This window comes from Mesocricetus auratus, unplaced genomic scaffold, assembly GCF_017639785.1.
Source record: "Mesocricetus auratus isolate SY011 unplaced genomic scaffold, BCM_Maur_2.0 Super-Scaffold_100022, whole genome shotgun sequence".
Classification (NCBI taxonomy): domain Eukaryota; kingdom Metazoa; phylum Chordata; class Mammalia; order Rodentia; family Cricetidae; genus Mesocricetus; species Mesocricetus auratus.
Window position 1 is genome coordinate 27,670,264 of NW_024429203.1, and position 21,330 is coordinate 27,691,593.

At 41.5% G+C, this 21,330-nt stretch overlaps 1 protein-coding gene across 7 annotated transcripts in view; it reads left to right on the forward strand.

Annotated features, from left to right (window-relative positions):
- The window catches only part of Usp28 (ubiquitin specific peptidase 28), a 62,863-nt gene that overhangs the window by 20,315 nt on the left and 21,218 nt on the right, over nucleotides 1–21,330 (forward strand). For 3 of the 7 annotated variants that reach the window (XM_040729869.1, XM_040729871.1, XM_040729873.1), the window contains exons 2-12: nucleotides 336–413; nucleotides 1,299–1,431; nucleotides 2,531–2,636; nucleotides 3,672–3,831; nucleotides 8,263–8,349; nucleotides 8,925–9,062; nucleotides 10,300–10,373; nucleotides 11,297–11,376; nucleotides 16,382–16,530; nucleotides 18,427–18,554; nucleotides 20,081–20,176. In XM_040729869.1, coding sequence (XP_040585803.1) covers nucleotides 336–413; nucleotides 1,299–1,431; nucleotides 2,531–2,636; nucleotides 3,672–3,831; nucleotides 8,263–8,349; nucleotides 8,925–9,062; nucleotides 10,300–10,373; nucleotides 11,297–11,376; nucleotides 16,382–16,530; nucleotides 18,427–18,554; nucleotides 20,081–20,176 — 1,229 coding nt within the window. Of the gene's footprint in view, nucleotides 1–335; nucleotides 414–1,298; nucleotides 1,432–2,530; nucleotides 2,637–3,671; nucleotides 3,832–8,262; nucleotides 8,350–8,924; nucleotides 9,063–10,299; nucleotides 10,374–11,296; nucleotides 11,377–16,381; nucleotides 16,531–18,426; nucleotides 18,555–20,080; nucleotides 20,177–21,330 lie in introns of those variants that run through there. The other 4 variants (XM_040729870.1, XM_040729872.1, XM_040729874.1 and 1 more) reach the window with 2 other exon arrangements.

Genomic DNA, 21,330 nt, shown 5'->3' on the forward strand with positions numbered 1-21,330 from the left:
CTTAAAATAGCTCATCCTCACATCCATGCAGATTTCCCTGAACTCCTTATATGACCTACTGATGCACTGTCCCAGAGAGGAAAGTCCAAGGCTCCTTAAGGCTGACCGATTACAACTGCCGTAGGTATTTGGAGTTTTCTGTTGAGTCATATTGCTCTTGTAACTGCCTATTTTCTGTGACAGAATGATAAGATCCAGCATTTTATAATGTGACTGACCATCAGTAACTTGCTACATGGAGCTTGCCAGCACTTTAAAGTGAAAAATGCAAGTCTTGGGTTTGTCTGTCTAAGAGGTACCCAGGTCTGACTAATTTTATCTGTTTCTCAAAACAGAGCTGCCAGATGCTGTTAAATCAACTGCGAGAAATCACAGGCATCCAGGATCCATCCTTCCTTCATGAAGCATTAAAGGTTGGTTTCCAGTCCTGACTTAGCCAACAGTCTCTGAAGCAGTTCTCCACCTCACAGGGTGGATTCAAGCTATTTTTATACCAGGCCAAAACATAGGAACAGAAACCCTACAGGTCAGATAGTTAGTTTCCTTGGCAGAGAAACTTAGGAAGATGGTGAGAACTTAGAGTTGGGGAAGCCAGTGGGAATCCCATCATCCATGTGCTTGGGATAGACCTTATATGGATCCTGAGTGCAACCAACAAAAGATATTCCAGCAGATAGGTTGGCTGCTCTTCAGGTGTGATGTTGTTATTCTTAATCATTGTTGATATAACTTGAAAAGATACATTATGAATGGTACCCAAGGAAATGGTAACACACTAGCTTCAAAATAGCAGCAGGTATGACTGGCTGTGACTGAATAATGTTGAAGGCAAGCAATGCATGTAAGGTTTGGTTCTTCATTCTCTTGTTGTACCTTTTAGACTATTTTCTTGGTAAGACGTTCAAAGCAGATATGCCACTTGTATAAAATATAGTGACTGCTCAAGACTTTACTGTCCAGGCTGACTTACCACCTGTGTTGGCTCCCAGTCCCCTTTTGTGGCTCACTGTGCCATAACTGGTCTGTGGAGTTAGGCTCCTGGAGCAGTGACTCCACCATCCAGCAAGGCTATGGTTTGCTTCTCATGTGAAAATCCAAGCACCTGAGTCCTGTCCTGTCGGATGTATCAGGCTTCCTGCCTTCACTAGACTTCCTGACTGTACTTTCTGCCTCAGAGCCATACTTAGGCTTTTACTCATTGTGTCACCATGGTAGTAAAAGAATAACACCAAAAATACTGCTTATTGTCATTTTGGATATTTTCTTTTGGAATTTGTTATTGCTTTTCTTCCTCTTAGGCCAGCAATGGTGACATCACTCAAGCTGTTAGCCTTCTCACTGACCAAAGAGTTAAGGAGCCCAGTTATGATACAACTGCTACAGAACCATCTGAAGATGAAGGGAGTGCCACCAACAAAGAACTATTAGCAAGTAGGTCTCACCTATCTTGGTTCTTGTCCATACTAGCAGAAGACACTGACTATGGTTCCCCATTCATCACATTGACCCTTTGACTAGTCACTGAGACATTGCTGAGAGCCAGGCCTTAGACCAAGCTTAAATTGTTTCTTTCTTGTTTCTTCACTGTATAACCTAGGCTGGCTTTAAATTTTTTTTCTTCTTCTTGATTAGTTTTAGTATGTCTGTACTAGGTCATAGGCCAACTTCATAAAGTATGTCCTCTATTCTCTATAGAAAAGTTGACTATCCTTTGCTATGAAATTGTTTATGTAGCTGATATTTTACAATGATAAATGTTATTAGATTCCAGGTATGAAATGTATTTTTGAATTTGTGGAATAGTAATGAATTTTATTTAGTGCATGCATGTATGAGTGAATGGGTATGTACATGCGTGTAGGCCAGAGGTTTACTTCAGGTGTCTTTATCACACTCCACCTTAATTTATTTTTATGTATATGAGTGTTTTGCATGTGTGTATGTAAGTGCATCGCATCTAGTGCTACTCAGAGGCCAAAAGAGGGCATTGAATCCCTGGAATTGAAGTTATGGATGCTTGTGAACCACCATGTGGGTGCTTGGTCCTGTGCAAGAGTAATAGTTGCTTTTAATTGATGAGCTCCAGCCCCTACACCTTACTTACTTTTGGAGACAGGGCTACTCAATAAACCTAGGCTCACCATTTGGTTGACAGTAGGGCACCAAGTCTTTTTGGCATCTTTCTTTCTTTGCCTCCCAGGGATGAGCTTGTAGGCATGTACTTAGCATACTTATCCTTTGATGTGGATGCTGGATCTGAACTCAGGTCTTCTTCATGCTCAAGCAGCAAGCACTCTGTGCACTGGTCCATCTCCCCAGCCTCTGATGCATTGTATTGTAGCAGTTTACTTCTGAACTGTTGGGGAGAGTAACACTACAATACAGCAATATGTTGTTCATTTGACTTTGAGACAGTTACAGGATTGAGAAGTCACTGTGGTGAGAATTGAGAATGCATATGGCTTAGAAAATGTTTTTACTTTTTCTTACTTCCTGTACAGAAACTAACCACATTTCTGTTTCCTAACAGAAGTGATAGACCTTACGCATGACAACAAAGATGACCTTCAGGCAGCCATTGCCTTGAGTCTGCTGGAGTCTCCTAAGATCCAAACTGATGGCAGAGATCTTAATAGGTTATTGCTTTAATTTATGATCTTTGTTCCCTGTGGCTGCTTTGTTGTATTGTGTTCTGGGAGAGCTACTCTGGGTCATTCTGTTCCTTTATTGAACCAAAATGAAGTTTCCTTAAGGTGCAATTTTAGCTTATTGTTCGGTCCCCTTCTTTCTTCTCCCTTTCCTTTCTCTCCCCTCCCCCTCCTTTCTCTTTTTTTCCTTTTTTTCCCCCCTGGTTTTTTGTTTTGTTTTGTTTTGTTTTGTTTTTTTTGTTTTGATTTTAGGTCTCAGAGTGACCTGGAACTTGTGACCCTTCTCCCTCATCCTCCAGAGTGCTGGGATTCCAGGTGTATGCCACCATTCTGACTTTTGTTCACTTTGAAAAGCCAAACACAGAGGATTTTAACATAGTGTTTGAGTAGAAGCCTACAAAATTTTGTTGTTCCCAGTTACTATGGAGAAACAACAACCTAGCCTAAGTATCTGCTAAATATAGTCTCTGACAGGCTAAGGGCTATACCGTTGTCTCAGGTGAGCAGAGGATATGGTGTTGGAATTGGCACTAATATGGTACTTGTCTCATGTGCTTCACAGACATCCATTTCCAACTGTGATCTTCATTGATTTCTGAAGTTATCACCTTACACCTCTTGAGATTCTCTTTCAGAGTAACATAGAACAGAGTATTTTGTGTTAGGCAGCTTGGAGGCTTTAGCATAGGGCCTCTTCCCCCCTTTCACTGGCAAGCCCTTTGATAGGATATCATGGTTGAATGAATATCTTTAATGTGGTAGGTGTGAATTTCAACTCATTTTCATTGTGGATCTTACTAGAAATAGTCTCTGTTATGGAAGGGCTTAAATTTGTACTTAAACCTCGATTTTCACTTACATTATAGCTGTAGAACTGTTATGTAGCCAGTAGTTGTCCAGTGGGTGGTTATTCTGGCATTTGAGTCATTTGTGCAAAATTACCAACATCCTCTGTATAGTAAATCATTCTTTAAACTGTGTTTTGTTTTGTTTCTTTTGATATGTGGTGTTGGCATGCTCCAGAATGCATGAGGCAAACTCTGCGGAAACTAAACGGTCAAAGCGAAAACGCTGTGAAGTTTGGGGAGAAAACCACAATCCCAATAACTGGAGAAGGGTGGATGGTTGGCCGGTTGGGCTGAAAAATGTTGGCAACACATGTTGGTTCAGTGCTGTTATCCAGGTATGGTGTTCTTAAGAGACTGCTGTTTTCTTCTGGGTATCATTTAATAATTTGCTAAGATGTAAAATGTGAAGTATGACTTTAAAAAATTCAAACAAGGCTAACCAGATGGTTGGGTGGGTAGAAGTGCTTGCTGTCAAGCCCAGTGACATGAGTTTGATCAAGACCCCACATGGTGGGAAAAAAGAACTAATTTCGGCAAGTTGTCTGACCACTTCTTGGCAGTAAATAAGAATGTAATAGAATTTTTAAATTATAGAAACCTGGCTAGTCTTTGCTGTAGCCTTACTGTTCTTTAGTTACTTTTGTGTGTTTTGGATTGAGAATTTATGATGTCTAAACTGGGCAGTACTGAAATGTAAATATGTTAAGTGTTTAGGATCAGCAGTCAATGAGTTCTGTTCATGGTAGCCTGGAATAGAGGCATAGCATATAGGTATCCTGGAAAGAGAGAAGTAAAAATGTTCTTTTTCATTATGTAGCCCAGACTGGCCTCAAATTTGTGATCCTTTTGCCTGTACCTCCCAAGTGTTGGGATTATAGGTATGCATCACCACTATAGGGATGTACCACTATGCCAGCTATATGCATGAATTCAATATAAATGTAGGTGAGTACACACATCTACCCATCTGCTCCAGGGTGTTGGTGCGCTAGACAAGCACTCTATCACCGAGCCACATCCTCAGCCCTGTGAAAACACTCTTGTGGGGGATGGAATCTATAGCACTTGATGGATGATACCTGCAAGAGAAGAATGAGGAAGACTGCAAGGTCTAGCTAGAGTAGCCAGGTGGTTGAGTGCTGTTTGACACAAGAGGAGTGCTTTGTGTGTGCTGGAAGTTGCCAGTAAGGCTGTAGAAGTGCTCAGTTCAAGATGCCTATGTTTTACATCCTTGTATGAGACACTACATGGGAGTTAAAGGTATGCATTTCTGGTTCAGAAAAGAGTACTGTAAGAGTCAAAGTAAAGCCAAACAGGTGGGTGGATTTCCTTAGAGAGAAGTGGCTACTAAGAAATATTTCCCAGGGCTGGAGAGATGGCTCAGCAGTTAAGAATACTTCTTAGTCTTGCAGAGGACTTTGGGTTCAGGTCCTCTCTAAGACTCACGGTGGCTCATAACCATGCCTAACTCCAGTTGCAGGGCATACAACTGAACTCCATGGGCACCATGCATACACATATATTATATGCAAGTAAGACACTAATGCACATAAAGCTAAATACACGTAAGGTATTTTCCCAGGGGTCATGAGATTCATGTGGCCACAGTGTTGTTCCCTCACCCTGCCTGCAAGCTTGTTCATTAAATAGTACTGTGGCATCCAACCCACTGCTCAAATGCCAAAACACTTCCAAATACATTCAGTTTACTATGTGCCTGACTCTGTAGGACCTGGGAAACAACAGTGACTAAAACAAAACCCATACTCTCCTGGAGTTTATCTCAAAACAGTGGGGTGGTCAATCAACAGAATCAGGTAGTGATAAGTGCCACAAAGGCATTGCGAAGGAGGGCAAGGGTGGCTCAGCTAGGTGAAGGGGCTGCTGCTTCTGGGGTGTGGTCAGGGGCTTGACCGATACGGAGGCTTTTAAGCGGAGGTGTGAAGGTGGCTAGGGTGTGAGTCATATAGTCACATACAGAGCATTTGTGAGTAAAGAGTCAAAAATAAATAACCCAGGTGAGAGAGCAAGACTGCTAGAACTGGCTGATTGACAGTGGAGAGTGGGGGTGTTGGGGAGAACGGACTCCTGCCAGTTATACTCTAACTTCCGCACACGTTACCCGATGTGTGTGCGCTGCTTCCCCAGCTCCCAGGAAATAGGTGCTTGAAAGGCAAAGCATATATACGGGAGCAAAGCAGGTGAGGCGGCACACATCTGTAGTCAGCACTTCGGAGGCAGGGCCAACAGGATTGCTGCACGTCTAGGGCCAGCCAGGGCTTTGTGGTACATTCCATATCAGCCAAGACCTGTGAGACCCTGCCATAAAAAAAGTAGAAAGGTAAAGTTAGGCTTCTATCAGTCAGTTACTTCCTGTATCTGTCTTATGTATGTGTGGAGACAAACACACTCTGGATTCATAATGCCCTTAACCTTCGTGTGAGAGATATTGAAACATATTGAATATGTTTTATTTCCTTCCTTCGTCCCTCCCCTCCCTCCCCCCTTTTTTTTGTTTTTGTTTGTTTCTTGAGATAGAATTTCTCTGTGTAGCTTTGGAGCTTGTCCTGGAACTCGCTCTGTATGTAGGCTGGCCTCGAACTCAGAGATCCACCTGCCTCCTGTTTCCTGAGTGCTGGGCCACCACTGCCCGACCTCGTATGTTTTCTTTATGTACTGCTTTCAGCTTTTTTTTTTTTTTTTTGGAATAGTTGTTGAAGGTTCTAGGAAAACCAGTTGACAATAGGATACCGTATACAAAACCCCAAAAACTTATCAATTGTTTCAGACTTTGGAATTAGGGACATTCAGCTGACAAGGTTTATGTAAACATTCTAAAGTTGGAAAGACTGCAGAATGGTCCTGACCTTTAGGTTACTGGGGTATAAAATGAAAGACTAGAGGGCATTTTAAGGTTTAAGGCGGGTGACTGAGAGCCATACATGGTGGTATACATCTGCAATTCCAGGACTCAGGAATCTGAAGCAGAAGGCTCAAGAGCCTGAGACCAGCCTGGACTACATAATGATCCCTTTTGAAATGAACTCACACACACACATGACAGAGTAGAAAAGCTGTACTTATAGTTCAGATAAGTGAGTATTACAAGGGCTAGAGAACTGGCAGCTAAGTGCACTTTACTGAACAATTATGAGCACCAGACATCCAGCACATGCCTATAACATCAGCTTCAAGTGGGTGGAGATAGGAGATTGTGGGCAGCTGGCTTCCAGCTAAGCTTAGAAACCATGCTAGGTTCCAGGAGAGACCCTGACTCTAGGGTGTATGTAGAGAATGTGGAGGAGAACATCTAACACTTTTTATGGCCCCTGAGTTTGCACAGGGACACACATGTGCACATATTTTTTTAAATGAATATTAAGAAATCCTTGTGCTGTTGAGTTTAGTCTGTCATCACCTTCTGCCCCCACAGACATAATCATACATGTGTATAGTCTTAAACACGGTGTTAGTTTTATGTTCTTAAACTTAACAAATGGAATTATACTTTTCTTTAACATTTATTGATTTATTGATTGGTTGAGGCAGAGTCTTGCTATGTCGCCCAGGCTGGCCCAAAAAATCCACTGTATAGTCTAGGCTAGCTTTGAAAATGAGGTGGTCCTTCTGATTTAGTCTCCTGGGTGCTAAGATTATAGACCTGAGCTTCTGTGCCCTGCTTCTGTCACACACAAAAAGTGTATTTCTGATACTATTCATGTTGCTGCATGTATTCTTGTCAGTTTATTTTCTTTCCTACTGCTTAGTAGGTAAATTATGGGAGCATTTCTACATCATTTTAAAAAATATTTGTTTTTAATTGTGTGCATGTCTGCAAATGCATTCTATGTGCATACAGGTACCCAAGGAACCAGAAAGAGGGTATTGCATTCTCTATAGCCATAGTGACAGGTGATGATGAGATATCCTTTGTGGGTGCCAGGAACCAAACTCCAGTTCTCTGCAGCAGCAGCAGCAGCAGCAGCAGCAGCAAGCGCTCCTAAAATCTTTTCAGACTTAACAGTATCTGTTTTAATTTTGTTGTTGTTGTTGTTCTTGTGTTTTGAGACAGGCTTTCTCTGTGTAACTGCCCTGGCAGTCTAGAACACATGCTATAGACCAGGCTAGTGTGGAACTCAACAGAAATCTGCCTCTCTCTGTCTCCCAAGTGCTGGAATTAAAGGCGTGTGCCACCATCGCCCACCTACAGTATCGTTTTAATGACACATAATTTTCCATTACTAATGTTTATATCCATATGTATTAATCTAGTGTTGTTTATTCCTCTTTTTTAGGCTTTGTTTTTTTACCTAAAATAATTAATTTTATTATTTTTTGTGTATAATCTCTTATAAGAAGAATTGCTAGGTTGACAGTTATGCATACTTTTACAAATGAAAGAAAATGTTTACTTATTTAGAGACAGGATTTTACAGTATGGTGATTGGCCTGAAACTTACTATGTATCCCAGGATGGCCTTGAACTCACTGTACTCCTTTGCCTCAGCTTTCTGAGTACTAGGGTACTGGCTGAGCTACCATGCCTGCCTTTGATATCTCCACCTATAATTATACATGTTGTAGTCCCAGCAGTTAGAAGGCTGAGACAGGAGGATTAGGAGTTCAAGGCCAGTTTTGGCTGGGTAGGGTGTATAAGGCCAGCCTAAATTATCTGTTAAGACCCTGTTAGATAATTTAAAAATAACAAAACCAAAAATAACTACAATTGTTTTGAAAGTAACTAAGAATGAATTTCTTTCTTTCAGTCTCTCTTTCAGTTGCCTGAATTCCGAAGACTTGTTCTGAGCTATAGTCTACCACAGAACATACTTGAAAACTGTCGAAGTCATACTGTAAGTTGGCACTGAGGCAAAGTTTCTATGTTGCCGGACTGAATGTGTTAACTGTGATAGGCTTTGGCTCTTGTTGATACTTGATTCATTGTTAGTCATTCATTCTCTTCCCTCCTTTGGATAGAAAGCAAGGGTTTATGAAGATGTACAGTTACATAGGAATAAGATTAGGACAAGAGTCCCAAAACAGTACAGTGAGGCACTATTCTGACCTTAGTTCTGTGCTGGGTGGGGACACTCAGAACCTTGATGCTCCAGGTGGTGGAGGTGCCCCAGGTGTCCTCTCTCCTGCCATTGGCTTCTGGCATCAAGGGATACAGAACAGATCCCTGAGTCAGAGGACTGGCCTTAGAGGCTTCTGTGTGCTCTGACTGCATTCCTTTTGTCACCTTGCTGTAGTGCATTCTCATAAGGTGGTGCTCTAGAGTAACACTGTCCTTATCTTGTCCCTCTGTGTTAATCTGACTGATCTAGAGCCTGGTAAATGTCAACTAGAGAGTGATTATTGATAACTTTTCTCTTTATTTGTTCAAACTTCCCAAATAAGATCTTTAAAATGGCTTTGTTTTCTCTAGGAAAAGAGAAATATCATGTTTATGCAAGAGCTTCAGTATTTGTTTGCTCTACTGTTGGGATCAAATCGAAAGTTTGTAGATCCTTCTGCAGCCCTCGATCTGCTAAAGGGAGCCTTCCGGTCATCAGAGGAACAGCAGGTACATGGGAGCTCTGTTCTTTTGTTTTATTTCAAGCTTGAGTATTTGAAGTCACCCTTTGTTGATGTGATACTGCTGTTTTTGTTGTTATTGTGTGACAAGCTCTGAACACAGCTAGGCAGGATGCTGTGAGTATACGTTCATTTGCCCTGTGTTTTGCTCTCAGAAGGTGGAGTGAGAGAATGCATGTTGTGTGTCCATGTGCGTGAGTGAGAGGTAATGCAGAGTGCTGGAGCTACCAAAGGAGGAAGACATGGTGGTAGAAAGAGTAGCAGCCTCGCTAGGCATGATGGCTCATGCTGTAATCCCAGTACACAGGCGTCGGAGGCAGGAGATTACTGCACAGAAGCCGCTAATCTTGTCTACACAGCGGCTCCAAGCCATCTAGGGCTACTTAGTAAATGTCTCCAATAACCTGGGGGGGGGGGCAATAAAATAAATAGAGTTAACAGAGGCTGTTGAGGCAGAAATAAATTTGAAAAGTAATTCAGTAAGACATAGCAAAGGATAATTGAGAAAATTCAAGTCCTTTGATGACCCTGGTAGAAATCTTAATTTGGTTTAGATTTTGAGACAAATCTCAGTATTAAACCCAGGTGAACTTTGAACTCCTGATCCTCCTGCCTCAGCCTCCTGAATATGGGATTACAGACTTGCAACATCACTTCGGGATAGAAATCCTCTTTTTCAAACCACCTAAAGCTGAATGCAGCAGTTTTTCTGAGTGATCTTTCTTTGTTAGTCATGGAATCTTTCCTTTCTCCGCTGCCACTAAACTCAGAGCTGTTGCTATTGCGCCAGCTTCTTTCTGCATACAGTGTTAAACCTGCTCTCTATTAAATGGCCACATAGCTAACCAGCATTCTCAAAACAGTTTCGAAAGTTGCCTTTCTCCATCAGTTTTCACAGTATTTTAGTGGACTCTAGTTTGTTCTGTGGGCTTTTTAAAAAATGCCTAATTGGAGATGGTGTTTGCTTTTCTGTCACACACAAATGTGGCCAGCCCTGCAGAATTCCACCTCCTTTCTGGCCTACCTTAGTGTCAGATCTCACTAATGCCCTGCGGTTGTCTCTAGTCACTGGGCTCCCCTGTTCCTGTGTCTTATGCAAGTTTGACCTCTAAAAAGGAGATTTTGTCATAGGAGTAGAATCTTTATTTGTGGGCTTAAGGGCAAACCTTCAATTCCCTGAGTACAGTATTGCATCTAACTTACTGCAATTTGTGCCTCTCTTATAGCAAGATGTGAGTGAATTCACACACAAGCTCCTGGATTGGCTGGAGGATGCGTTCCAGCTAGCTGTTAATGTTAAGTGAGTGTTGAGGGTTTGTCTGCACATCCTTCCGACTCATAGCGACCACTGAGAATTATGGTGGGGAAAGTCACCCTTGTCAAGTAGAAATTGCTGGTGTTTGCCAAACCTCTTGATGGCCACTGAGCTATTCTTTATTGTGTAGTCCTGTTTTGGCTTTCCCTCTAGGTTCCCTTAACCTACAGCCTTTTTTCTCTCTTGTGAAAGAACCCCAACTAACTGCTTGGTTGTAAGATGTGACTAAAGCAGGGAAATGAGTCCTAGATGTGGATGTGGTGTATGATATGGAGTCCTTATGTTTAATGTCACTCACCTGTGACATCTGCTTAGCAGTCACAGAGGATGGGAGTCAGTCACCCCAGCCAGGGCCACAAGAGCATGTATCATCCTCATGTGGCTGCCAAGAACCTGCTTTTCTAAATAGTATTAAGTCTGAGGTTTGAGAATAAAGTACTATGAAACAGTTTGGAACTGGGAGCTTAGAGTTATGTACAATGTAAGACAGGCTTTAGGAAAAGGAACTTTGCATCCTAAGTCTGTTGTGCCACTGAGCAAACTTTTAAGTATTTATTTGTAAAAGTCTGGGGGAGTCCATTCTTTACTATTCTGCTATTCTCTAGCTTGTATATACATGTCATCAGGCATAGGTGTCTATATCAAATGTATATGCACACTTGTATATATACATTTGTCACCATGTGTGACTCCCTAACATTCTAAAGACTAATACTCCCAAGGTCAGGGTTCACACAGTGCCAGGCATCTTCTTGTCAGTGTCTGGGCTGAACTAAGTAAGCCCTTGCTTCTTTAGATGCCATGTGGTTAATGAAAATGAGCTACTGTTGTTTTTTAGTGCACTTGGATTTTGAGCACATTTATTTGGTTAAACTGACACAGAATTGTCTGTCTCTCTTTTAAAATAGCAGCAATCCCAGGAATAAATCTGAAAATCCCATGGTGCAGCTGTTCTATGGTACTTTCCTGACGGAAGGGATTCGAGAAGGTAAGGTCTGTCTTGTGAGTTGGTTCTTAGGTGTTACTGGTCCTCACTGCTGTGTCCTTCAGGGAGACAGGATAGTCTTGAAAGCCCAAAAGACCCTGGACTGCACACTGGCTCTGGCTTTTGTCTGTGTGACTATGGACACAGAGTCTGTGAGCTCCAGCATCCCTACTCTCAGCGTCTGTGCAGTGGGCATAGTCTTTGTCCTAGAACTATGTACAAATGAATTGTATCAAAATCTCTGTGAACCCACGGCCAGCCATTCCCTGCATAGACTTTGTCTGTTCTTCTCCCTCGTGTCTAATCATCTTTAATGTTTGGTGTTTTGGGTGGTTTGTTAAGAGTGTGTTAAGTTTTGTTGTTGTTGTTTTTGTTTCTTGAGACAAGGTCTCATACAAAATGTAGGCTAGTCTGAAATTTCCTTGGAACGTAGGGTGAGATTTCAAATCCACACCAATCCTACACCAGCCTTCCATGTGATTACCGGCATGTGACACCACTGGGGATTATTTTATTAACTGCATTGTTTGTCTTTATTTTTGGTACCCGGACTTGAACCCAAAATTCATGTTGCATTCTTACTGCTACATCCATGGCCCCTGATAATATTAGAAATGTAGCCGAGTACCAACATGTGTTAGCATTACTCTGTTGCTATGATAAAATACTATGACCTTTAAAGGAGAAAGCGTTTGGGCTTATGATTTGAGAGGATTAGAATCCATAATAGTGGAGACAACATAGTAGCAAGAAGATAGAGATTTCACCTTTAATTGCAAGGATGAAGCAGTCAAAGCAAACTGGAAGGGTGTGAACTCTTAAAGTCAATCTCCAGTGATGTACTTCCTCTAACAAGGCTACCTCCCCAAATAGCACTAGTAACTGGAGACCAAGTGTTCAAATGCCTGAACCTATGGAAGACATTTCTCATTTAAACTACATTCTGCTCCCTGGCCCCCAGAGGCTCATGGCCATATCATAATGCAAGATATATTTAGTCTAGCTTCAAAAGACTTTTGTAGTCTTTCATAGTCTTCAACACTATTTAAAAGTCCAAAGTCTTTTCTGAGACTCAAGACACTCTCTTAATTATAACCCCTTATAAAAATCAAAGGGCAGGGGATAGGGAGATGGCTCAGTGGTTAAGAGCATAGGCTGCTCTGCCAGAGGTCCTGAGTTCAATTCCCAGCCAACCACATGGTGGCTCATAACTATCTGAAATGATATCTGGTGCTCTCTTCTGACGGGCAGGCATACATGCAGACAGAATACTGTTATACATGATAAATAAATCTTTAAAAAAATCAAAGGACAAATTACATACTTTCAACATATAATGGCACAGAATATACATTCTTATACCAGAAGGGAGGAGTGGGGGCATAGTGAGGAAATACTGGACCAGAACAAGGCCAGAAGTCATCAGGAAAAATCCCAAATCCTAGAGCTCAATGTCTGATGTCTGGAACTTCAGCTTTAAAGGGCTAAATGTCTCTCAGGTCAGCACCACATGGACAACAGACATTGCCAAGTTGGGCTGCCAGCTTGGAATGGGGTCCTTGCCTCCTTGAATGCCCTTAGCAGAAGCTTTTATTCTTGTTTCTTTCTAGGAGCTTTCTGTTAGAAGGTGGAGGCTTGCTGGGCACGGTTTTGCCCTAAGGAAGCCCTTCCCTTTGTCCAACAATGAGCATGCCTCTCCTTAAAGGCACTGATCTCCTAACAGTTACAGTCTCTCTTTCCAGCAGGTGCCTTGGCTGCAACTCTCCAAACTATACATTTTGTATTTTTTTTTCTGCCCTGCATGTTCTTTTTCACAGTAGACCTGTGTAAGCATGCCATAAGTTGAATATTATAAATAATATTGAAATATTGAAGAAACTAGTCCACTACTTTTTAATTTTGCCTCAGGCAAGTTCCTAGGACAAGGGCAAAAGGCAGCCTAAATTCTTTGCCAGAATATTACAGGCCTAGTCTCTGGGTGCTGTTAGTCCAGAGGTTCCTCTGGAGGCAGGTCTCCATAGTCCTCATTGCTCTCAGCGCTCTTGTCTTCTAGGCTCCTACTAGAATAGCCCTTTAAGCTCTACCTGTAACATTCAACACTTTTAGTCCAGAGTTCCAAAGTCTTCCATATTCCTCCAAAGCCAGCACTGTCAGGTTCTTGATATCAACAAGCCAATGAGACAGCAATTCTCTGGTACCAAGTTCTGCATTAGTTACTTCTCTGTTGAGATAAAACACCATGACAAAAAAGCAAATTATGGAATTTAATTTTGGCTGTTATTTCAGAAGGATAAGTCTCCATCATGGTGGGAAGGCTTGGCAACAATCAGCAGGTATGGTGGCAGGAGCAGGAAGCTGAGAGGTATTTTTAGCGGCAGACTTAAAACAGAGAAAGCAGTCGGGGAGTAAGGTGAGGCTATGAACTCTGTAAGGCCACCTCCAGTGATGTACTCCCTCCATTAGAGCCTAAGCCTACAAACTGTAATAGAACACAAACTGGGCAGTAAATTCAAATTCCTGAGCCTGTAAGGGATGTTCCTTATTAAATCTCCACATATGACTTCTGCAAAAGTGAGCATTTTAAATGTTAAATATCCAGTTAATACACAAATTCTCAATTTATATACATAACGTTAAAATGTCCTTGTTGGGCTGAAGAGGTGACTCAGAGGTTAAAAGCACGGGCTGTTCTTCCAGAGGTCCTGAGTTCAATTCCCAAAACCCATATGGTGGCTCACAGCCTTCTATAATAAGATCTGGGTCCCTCTTCTGACATACAAGCATATATGCAGGCAGAACACTTTGTAAATAAATAAATCTTTAAAACAAAAAAAGGTCCTTGCCTTACTTAGGGTTGTTATTGCTGTGAAAAGACCCCATGACCAAAAGCAGACAGTTGGAAAGGAAAGGGTTTGTCTGGCTCACACTTCTACACTGCAGTGCAGCACTGCAGGAAGTCAGGACAGAAACCCAAGCAGGGCAGGAACCTGGCGGCAGGAGCTGATGCAGAGGCCATGGAGGGTGCTGCTTACTGGCTTGCTCCTCATGGCTTGCTCAGCCTGCTTGCTTTCTTGTTTGGTTGCTTCCTTTTTTTAGTTTTATCTATTTGGGCACTGGAGAGATGGCTCAGCAGTTAAGAGCACTCACTAATTGCTCTTCAGAGGACCTGGATTCAATTCTCAGAACCCACATGGCAGCTCATATCTGACTGTAACTCTAGTTTAAGGGGACCCAACATCCATGGCAAAACACCAATGCATATAAAAATAAAATACCTTTTAAAAAAAGACTTAATTTGTTTTTATGTATATGGTGCTGTATCTGTGTGTACACCTGCAGGTCAGAAGAGGGCATCAGATCCCATCATAGATGGCTGTGAGCCACCATGTAGTTGCTGAGAATTGAACTCAGGACCTCTGGAAATGTTGCCAGTGCTCTAAACTGCTGAGCCATCTCTCCAGCTCCTGTTTGCTTTCTTGTAGAACCCAGGACCATCAGTGTAAAGATGGCACCATCTGAAATGGGCTGGGCCCCTCTCCCCCATCAATCAGTAATTAAGAAAATTTTCTACAGCTGGACCTTATGGAGACGTTTTCTCACTTGAGGTTTCTGATAACTCTAGCTTGTATCAAGTTGACATAAAACTAGTCAGCACAGTCATATTTTTTTTTTTTTGTGAGACTGTTCCCAATTGAGGAAGATGCCCCAAATCAGCTTGAGTTCACCTGTGCCTGCATGAGTTAGTAAACCCTCCCACCACCACCATCACACACACACACACACACACACACACACACACACACACACACACACACACACACACACACACACACACACACACACACACACACGAGCAAGGGCTGACCTGGTGTCTGTAACTAGATTCTTCCCGCCAGCCTGATCCCAGAGCTGCGTCAGTCACAAATGAACACGCAGGATGCTATATTAATTGTGAAGCTGTTGGCCTTTGCGATGGTTTCTCGTTGGCTAGCTCTGACTTAATTATTAACCCATAACTGCTAATGTATTTCCACATGGTCTTCTCTTACCAGAGAAAGGGTCCGGACCACTTACTTCTCTCGTGTCCTACATGGTTACTGACTGTGCCTCTGTTTCCCAGAATCCTCCTCGACTCCTAGTCCCACCTGTCTTGCTTCCCCACTGGCCAACAGTGCTTTATTCATCACCCAATAAGACAAACATATACACAGAAGGAATTCCCCCATCAGGTGTCCACTCAACTACACCCTCAGCACCCAAGTGTGATTCATGTATGACTGGTTTTTTTTAGTATTGGTGGGCTCCTTTCCAACCCTTTTTTATTTATGTATTCTATGTATATGGGTACTTTGTATGTACATCTGCACAACAGAAGTTGCCATGAGGCAGTTGTGAGCTACCATGTGGGTGCTGGGAATTGAACCTCAGGACCTTCAGAAGAGCAGTGAGTGCTCTTAACCACTGAGCCATTTCTCTAGCCCCATCTACCCTCCCTTTTTTTTTTTTTTACTTAAAATATTTTGTGTTATTGTTTCTTTGAGGCAGACTTGCTATGTAGTTGAGGATAACCTTGAAGTCTCAATACTCAGTCTTTCAATGCCAGGATTGCAGGTGTATACCACCATATCCATATTGAAATACATTTTTTTAAAGAACCTGACTTGTTTGTAATAACCCCTAGCTCCCCCAGTCTGAAGTTTACTGTTTACATTCCCAGCTTACATACTGTCCCTGTTGTAAATTGGTTGAATCTTCTATAGTCTTCTTGCAGTCCAGCCAAAACTCTCTTGATTGGGAGGTGTGTGCATTGGGTGACTTTACTTTTTGCAGAATCAGTGTTTGCTCGTTGTTCATTGGGTCCACTTGAAGATTGCCACCACCCTGGCTTAAGCATGTTTCTAACCAGTTCTCAGGTGACTACTGAATTCTAGAATGTGCTGTCTCAATGGAGCCAGAGAAGTAGACTTTAAATGGTGTGGTGATGTTAACACCCCGCTTCTTTGCCTAGGAAAGCCCTTTTGTAACAACGAGACCTTCGGCCAGTATCCTCTCCAGGTAAACGGTTATCGCAACTTAGACGAATGTTTGGAAGGGGCCATGGTGGAAGGCGACATTGCACTGCTTGCTTCCGATCATTCGGTGAAGTATGGACAAGAGGTAAGGTGTATATTTTTGCTTGTTCTGCTAGTGACAAAGCCACTAAAGTAGTATAGAACTTTTAGGCAAACAGGTTTGAATTATAATATAGGTAACCACACACTGAACAGAACAGAACTGAACAGTCGATGGGAATCAGTGAGTCTTCATGTTTTGATAAAGTTCTTTGTTAAAGCTGAATTCGAGTTGCTCATGCAAAGGTTTTTGCTGCTTCTGATGTTTTCAGTAGGATCAAGTTTCTTTCTTTTGAAGCCTACCTGTACCTGAGTAGGGAGAATGTACTGCCTCTGTATTTTTGGAGGGTAAAAGTGGTTAACTCCTATGGTGTGCCATTTAGAATATTTTCCCTGTTACAGTGTTTATTCTCAGTTGTAAATTCTGCCTTTGCTTTTACATTTTTAAAATGTAATTTTCATTTATTTATGTGGGATTCTTGTTTTTTGATGGGTCCGAAAGTGTGGTTAATTAGTATCCAGTTAGCATAGTTAGTAATTAATTCATTTAGGCTGGAAAGTAGTGAACAGCATTGTAGCATTATTGTCAGTATCGCCTCATTCGGTTTACTCCCTTCTCATACATTTTGAGGCAAAATTGTGACTTGTGGAACTGTCCAATTCAAGAATTATGGTAGGAGAAATTGACTTAAGTAGTGTACGTGACATGGGCCTGTGGAAGTGTGTTAACTTTAGAAGGTGCTGGGATGTGGGGAACTTATTCCTCAGCTTCTCCAGGAAATAATGGATTCCTGGTGGTTCCTAGCAGAAACCATACCATATGTACCAGTTGATGCTTTCTCTTACGAATGATTGTTTACTACATAGGCAGTATTCAAGGACGGGAATTCTATAAAAAGTAAAACCTTAGTAGAAGTCATTATGCTTGTTTAATTAGATTTAACCTAGAAGAGCCGGGCAAGGTGGTTCATGCTTGTAATTCTGTCGCCTAAGAGACTGATCAGGAAGATTGTTGCAAGTTCAAGGCCAGCTTTGGCTGCTTAATGAGTTCCAGGTCACTCACCCGAGCTACAGAGTGAGACTCTGTCTTGAAGCAAAGAAGGAAGATAAAAGATTGAGCTATGAGGTAGTCAGTCTACTCACCTGGTGCCAACAGGTCCCTGAAGGGAGCAGCACTGAACCCTTGGTAAAGGATGTTCAGAGCCACTCTAGGTACCTCTGGCATGTGGGTGAACTGAGCGAGCTTCCTCTGCTGGGGCAGCTGTTCCTCAGCTATGCTCAGCGTGTTAAATGGGTTCTTTCCATTGTAGGAGGCCCGGTGTTTGCTACTCTGAAACTCTGGGTCCTCTTGTAGGTTGTTCACTTGATTGTCTTTCTCCTCAGAAATCTCAGTACTGGAAGTCCAATTATTTTCCTCAGAAACATGGGGAATTACAACATCCTGAGACTATTTTAGATTTCCCTTTTGTAAATAAATAGGATTTAAACTGTGGTTAACTATAAATAAATGGTATATGATATATTTACAGTACTTGTCTTTTAGATGATTATTGGATACAGTTATCTCCTAATTATGTGCTGTTGGGATTGCAGTTTCTAGTTCTTTGGTTAGACTGTCTGTTTCCTGTAAGATCTGACTGTCTTGAACACTGACCTTTATGAAATGATTTGTGTTGGTGCCTGGTCAGTTCTTCTATGCCACAGTGGTTATTTCTAAGGATGGTGGTTGAATGTAATACCGATGGCTAGGTAGTCAATTTGGAGGCTGAGAAACGTTTATCCATAAGTATTTAAGATTAGTATGTGAGATAAAATGCTGTATATTAATTTGACTTGAAAATAAATTACATATCAAAAGAAGTTTGGTGAAGGATATCTTAAATCTGGCTGTTATTTCCTGAAATTAATTTTTCTTTTCCCCATATTTCTACCTTGGACATAGCGTTGGTTTACCAAACTACCTCCAGTGTTGACCTTCGAACTCTCCAGATTTGAGTTTAATCAATCTCTTGGGCAGCCAGAAAAAATTCATAATAAGCTGGAATTTCCTCAGATTATTTATATGGATAGGTGAGTCTTGGTTCAATTTGACTTTGTGATATTAAATGCAACTGTAGCCTGTACATATTTGTGTATGAGAGCACCTGAATATCTGGATAATTACACATTCATATTCTAGGAATCTGGGTTTGAGTTTGTATTTCTGATAATCTCCAAGAGTAATGTGATTGAGTAGCTAGGCATAATAAGTCTGGGCTCAAAACATGTATCTTGTTTTCATGGATGCTGTAAGCCAATAGGTTAAAGAATGCAAAGCAGGTGCTAGTTTATATTATCTAGGTAAAACTGTCTATAGACAAGCCCACAGGAATATCAACTAAGTTTTGTTTTGTGTTTGTTTGTTTTTGTATCGTGTTTCTCAGTGTAGCCTCAGTGAATGCCCTGAAACTCGGTCTGTAAACCAGGCTGGCCTTGAACTCATAGAGATAAAATGCTTATGCCACCACTGCCCCAGCTCAACTAAGTTTCTAATTATACTTAGGTTTCTGTTTCACATCCAAAGGGGAACATAACTTCCTTTAGCTTTGACATAAAAAAGTCATCACTCTCCAGCCACCATGTGGAAAACGGATTTTCTGAAGCTTTTTCTAATAAGGGCCTATCTGGGGGGGGGGGGAGACAGAGACAGAGAGACGGAGGGAGACGGAGGGAGAAGGAGGGAGAAGGAGGGAGGGAGACAGAGACCCCAATATTATCAAGGAAAAAGATTGATCTCAGATCTCACTCCCGCCCTCTCTGGAACTTTAGGCATTTTTTATTGGTTTAGCATGAAAGAGAATCCATACATTGTCAGTGGCTTTAGCTTCAAAATTGTTTTGGCTTTTTTGGTTCCTTGTATTTCCATAAAAATTTTACTGACTTGCCAGTTTCTGCCAGATAAGAATTCTCGTTTGGTTGGATTATGCTGCACATGTAAGTCAGTGATGTCTTAATGGTGTACAACCCTTCTGTGTATACAATTAAATTCATCATTAAGTAAATAGTGCCTTTGATATTATGAGTTTTTGAAATTTTACTTTCTGTTCTCTCTCTGAGTAGACAGAAATAAAATAGGTTGTATTAGTTACTAAATTAACACCGTACCTTCTGGCTGTGCTAAAGCTCACTGACTGCTGTGGTCCGCAGCTGGAGAACAGCTCTGCTTCCTGTACTGTCTCTGTACCTTTTGTTTCTTTATCTCACCTTAATTCAGTAACAGTGGTGAGAGTGGACATCCTTGCCTCATTGCTGAACTTGGGACTGGGGCTGCAGCCCTGGGCTTGATCTACAACAATGCACTAAATTGAATTTGGTGGCATATCCCTGTAACTTACTACTAGACTATGAAAGACCAGAAATTCAAGGTCATCCTCAGCTAAAGAGGGAGTTGAAGGCCTGTCTGAGCTATGAGATTCTGTCTCAAGGCAAAAATCAAAATAAAAACAATATATAATATTGGTTGTTCTATAATTGCCTGTTTTGAGGAAGTCTTCTTCACTGAGATTTTGTCATTAATATTTGCTAATATTTCTATCCATGGGTTAATATTTGCTTAGGTACATGTATAAGAGCAAAGAACTTATTCGAAGTAAGAGAGAGAGCATTCGAAAGTTGAAGGAGGAAATACAGATTCTGCAGCAAAAATTGGAAAGGTGAGTCTGTGGGCATTTTTATGCTTAGAAACACAAAACAAATAAAATAGTAGGATCAGAGGTTGTGCTTATATCTAAAAAATAGTGTTGCATACAATAGTCAAGACCTTCATTTTAAGTGTAACTGAGTCTAGGCCAGCTAATATGGTCTGTGGATAGGTGGTCCTGAGTCATTCAGGCACTCAGGTGTACCATGACTGGCAAGTGAATGAGGGAAACCCTAGCATTTTTATCTTCTATGCTCCTCCTACTCTCTGACTAAACAAACTTAAGAGGCAGTGCTGTCAGTATTCCAGTCATTTGTACTCTTTGTCTTTTGTTTTTGTTTTTGTTTTGAGACAGTCTAAACTCAAAGAGAATGACTGAACTTTTGATTCTCCTGCCTCTGCCTCCCCAGGGTTGGGATTGAACTGGCCACCATGTCTGGTCATTTCACTTGTGAAAAGTGGGCTTAGGAGGTGTTGATGGTGTGGTGCTGACTGAGTATGTGTGCTGAGTTCTTCTGGAGGACTCTGCTTTCTTGGTTTTGCAGAATCACCCAGATTTTCTTAGGCAAGGTCAGCTTGATTTCTTTTTTCTTGGTAGGCAACCTTTATTGATTCTTTGTAGATTTCACATCATGCATCCCAACCCACTTGTCTCAGCTTGATTTCTTCATAGTCTAGGTAAATCCATTGGCTTAACATTTAAAAGGAAATCCATACACTGTTGGTGGCTTCCCCTTCTCACTTGATCTATTGACAGTCTCCCTCCTCTCTCTATCCAATCTTACCCATTAATTTCTCCAAGAGACACAAGTTCCAACCAGATCCAAGATTAACATTGAACATTATTAACTCTGTGTGGGATGTGGGGTGAGAGGATGAGGGAACAAGTTAGAATGAACATTTGTCAGATGACAGCTTGCAAAATCAATTCTCTTCTTCCACTATTATGTGGATTCTGGGGATCACATTCAGGTCATCAGGCTTGCCTGCCTTTATCTGCTGAGCCCAGTTATCTTTAGAGAACATAAAGAAACCAAGAATCAGTGAGATTGTGGGAGTATTTTACTTAGTAATATTACTTTTAATTTTTTAAGATTTGTTTTTAATTATGTGTGGTCTGTGTGTGATTATGTGCACCTATGAGTGCTCATACCAGACGAGAACCTC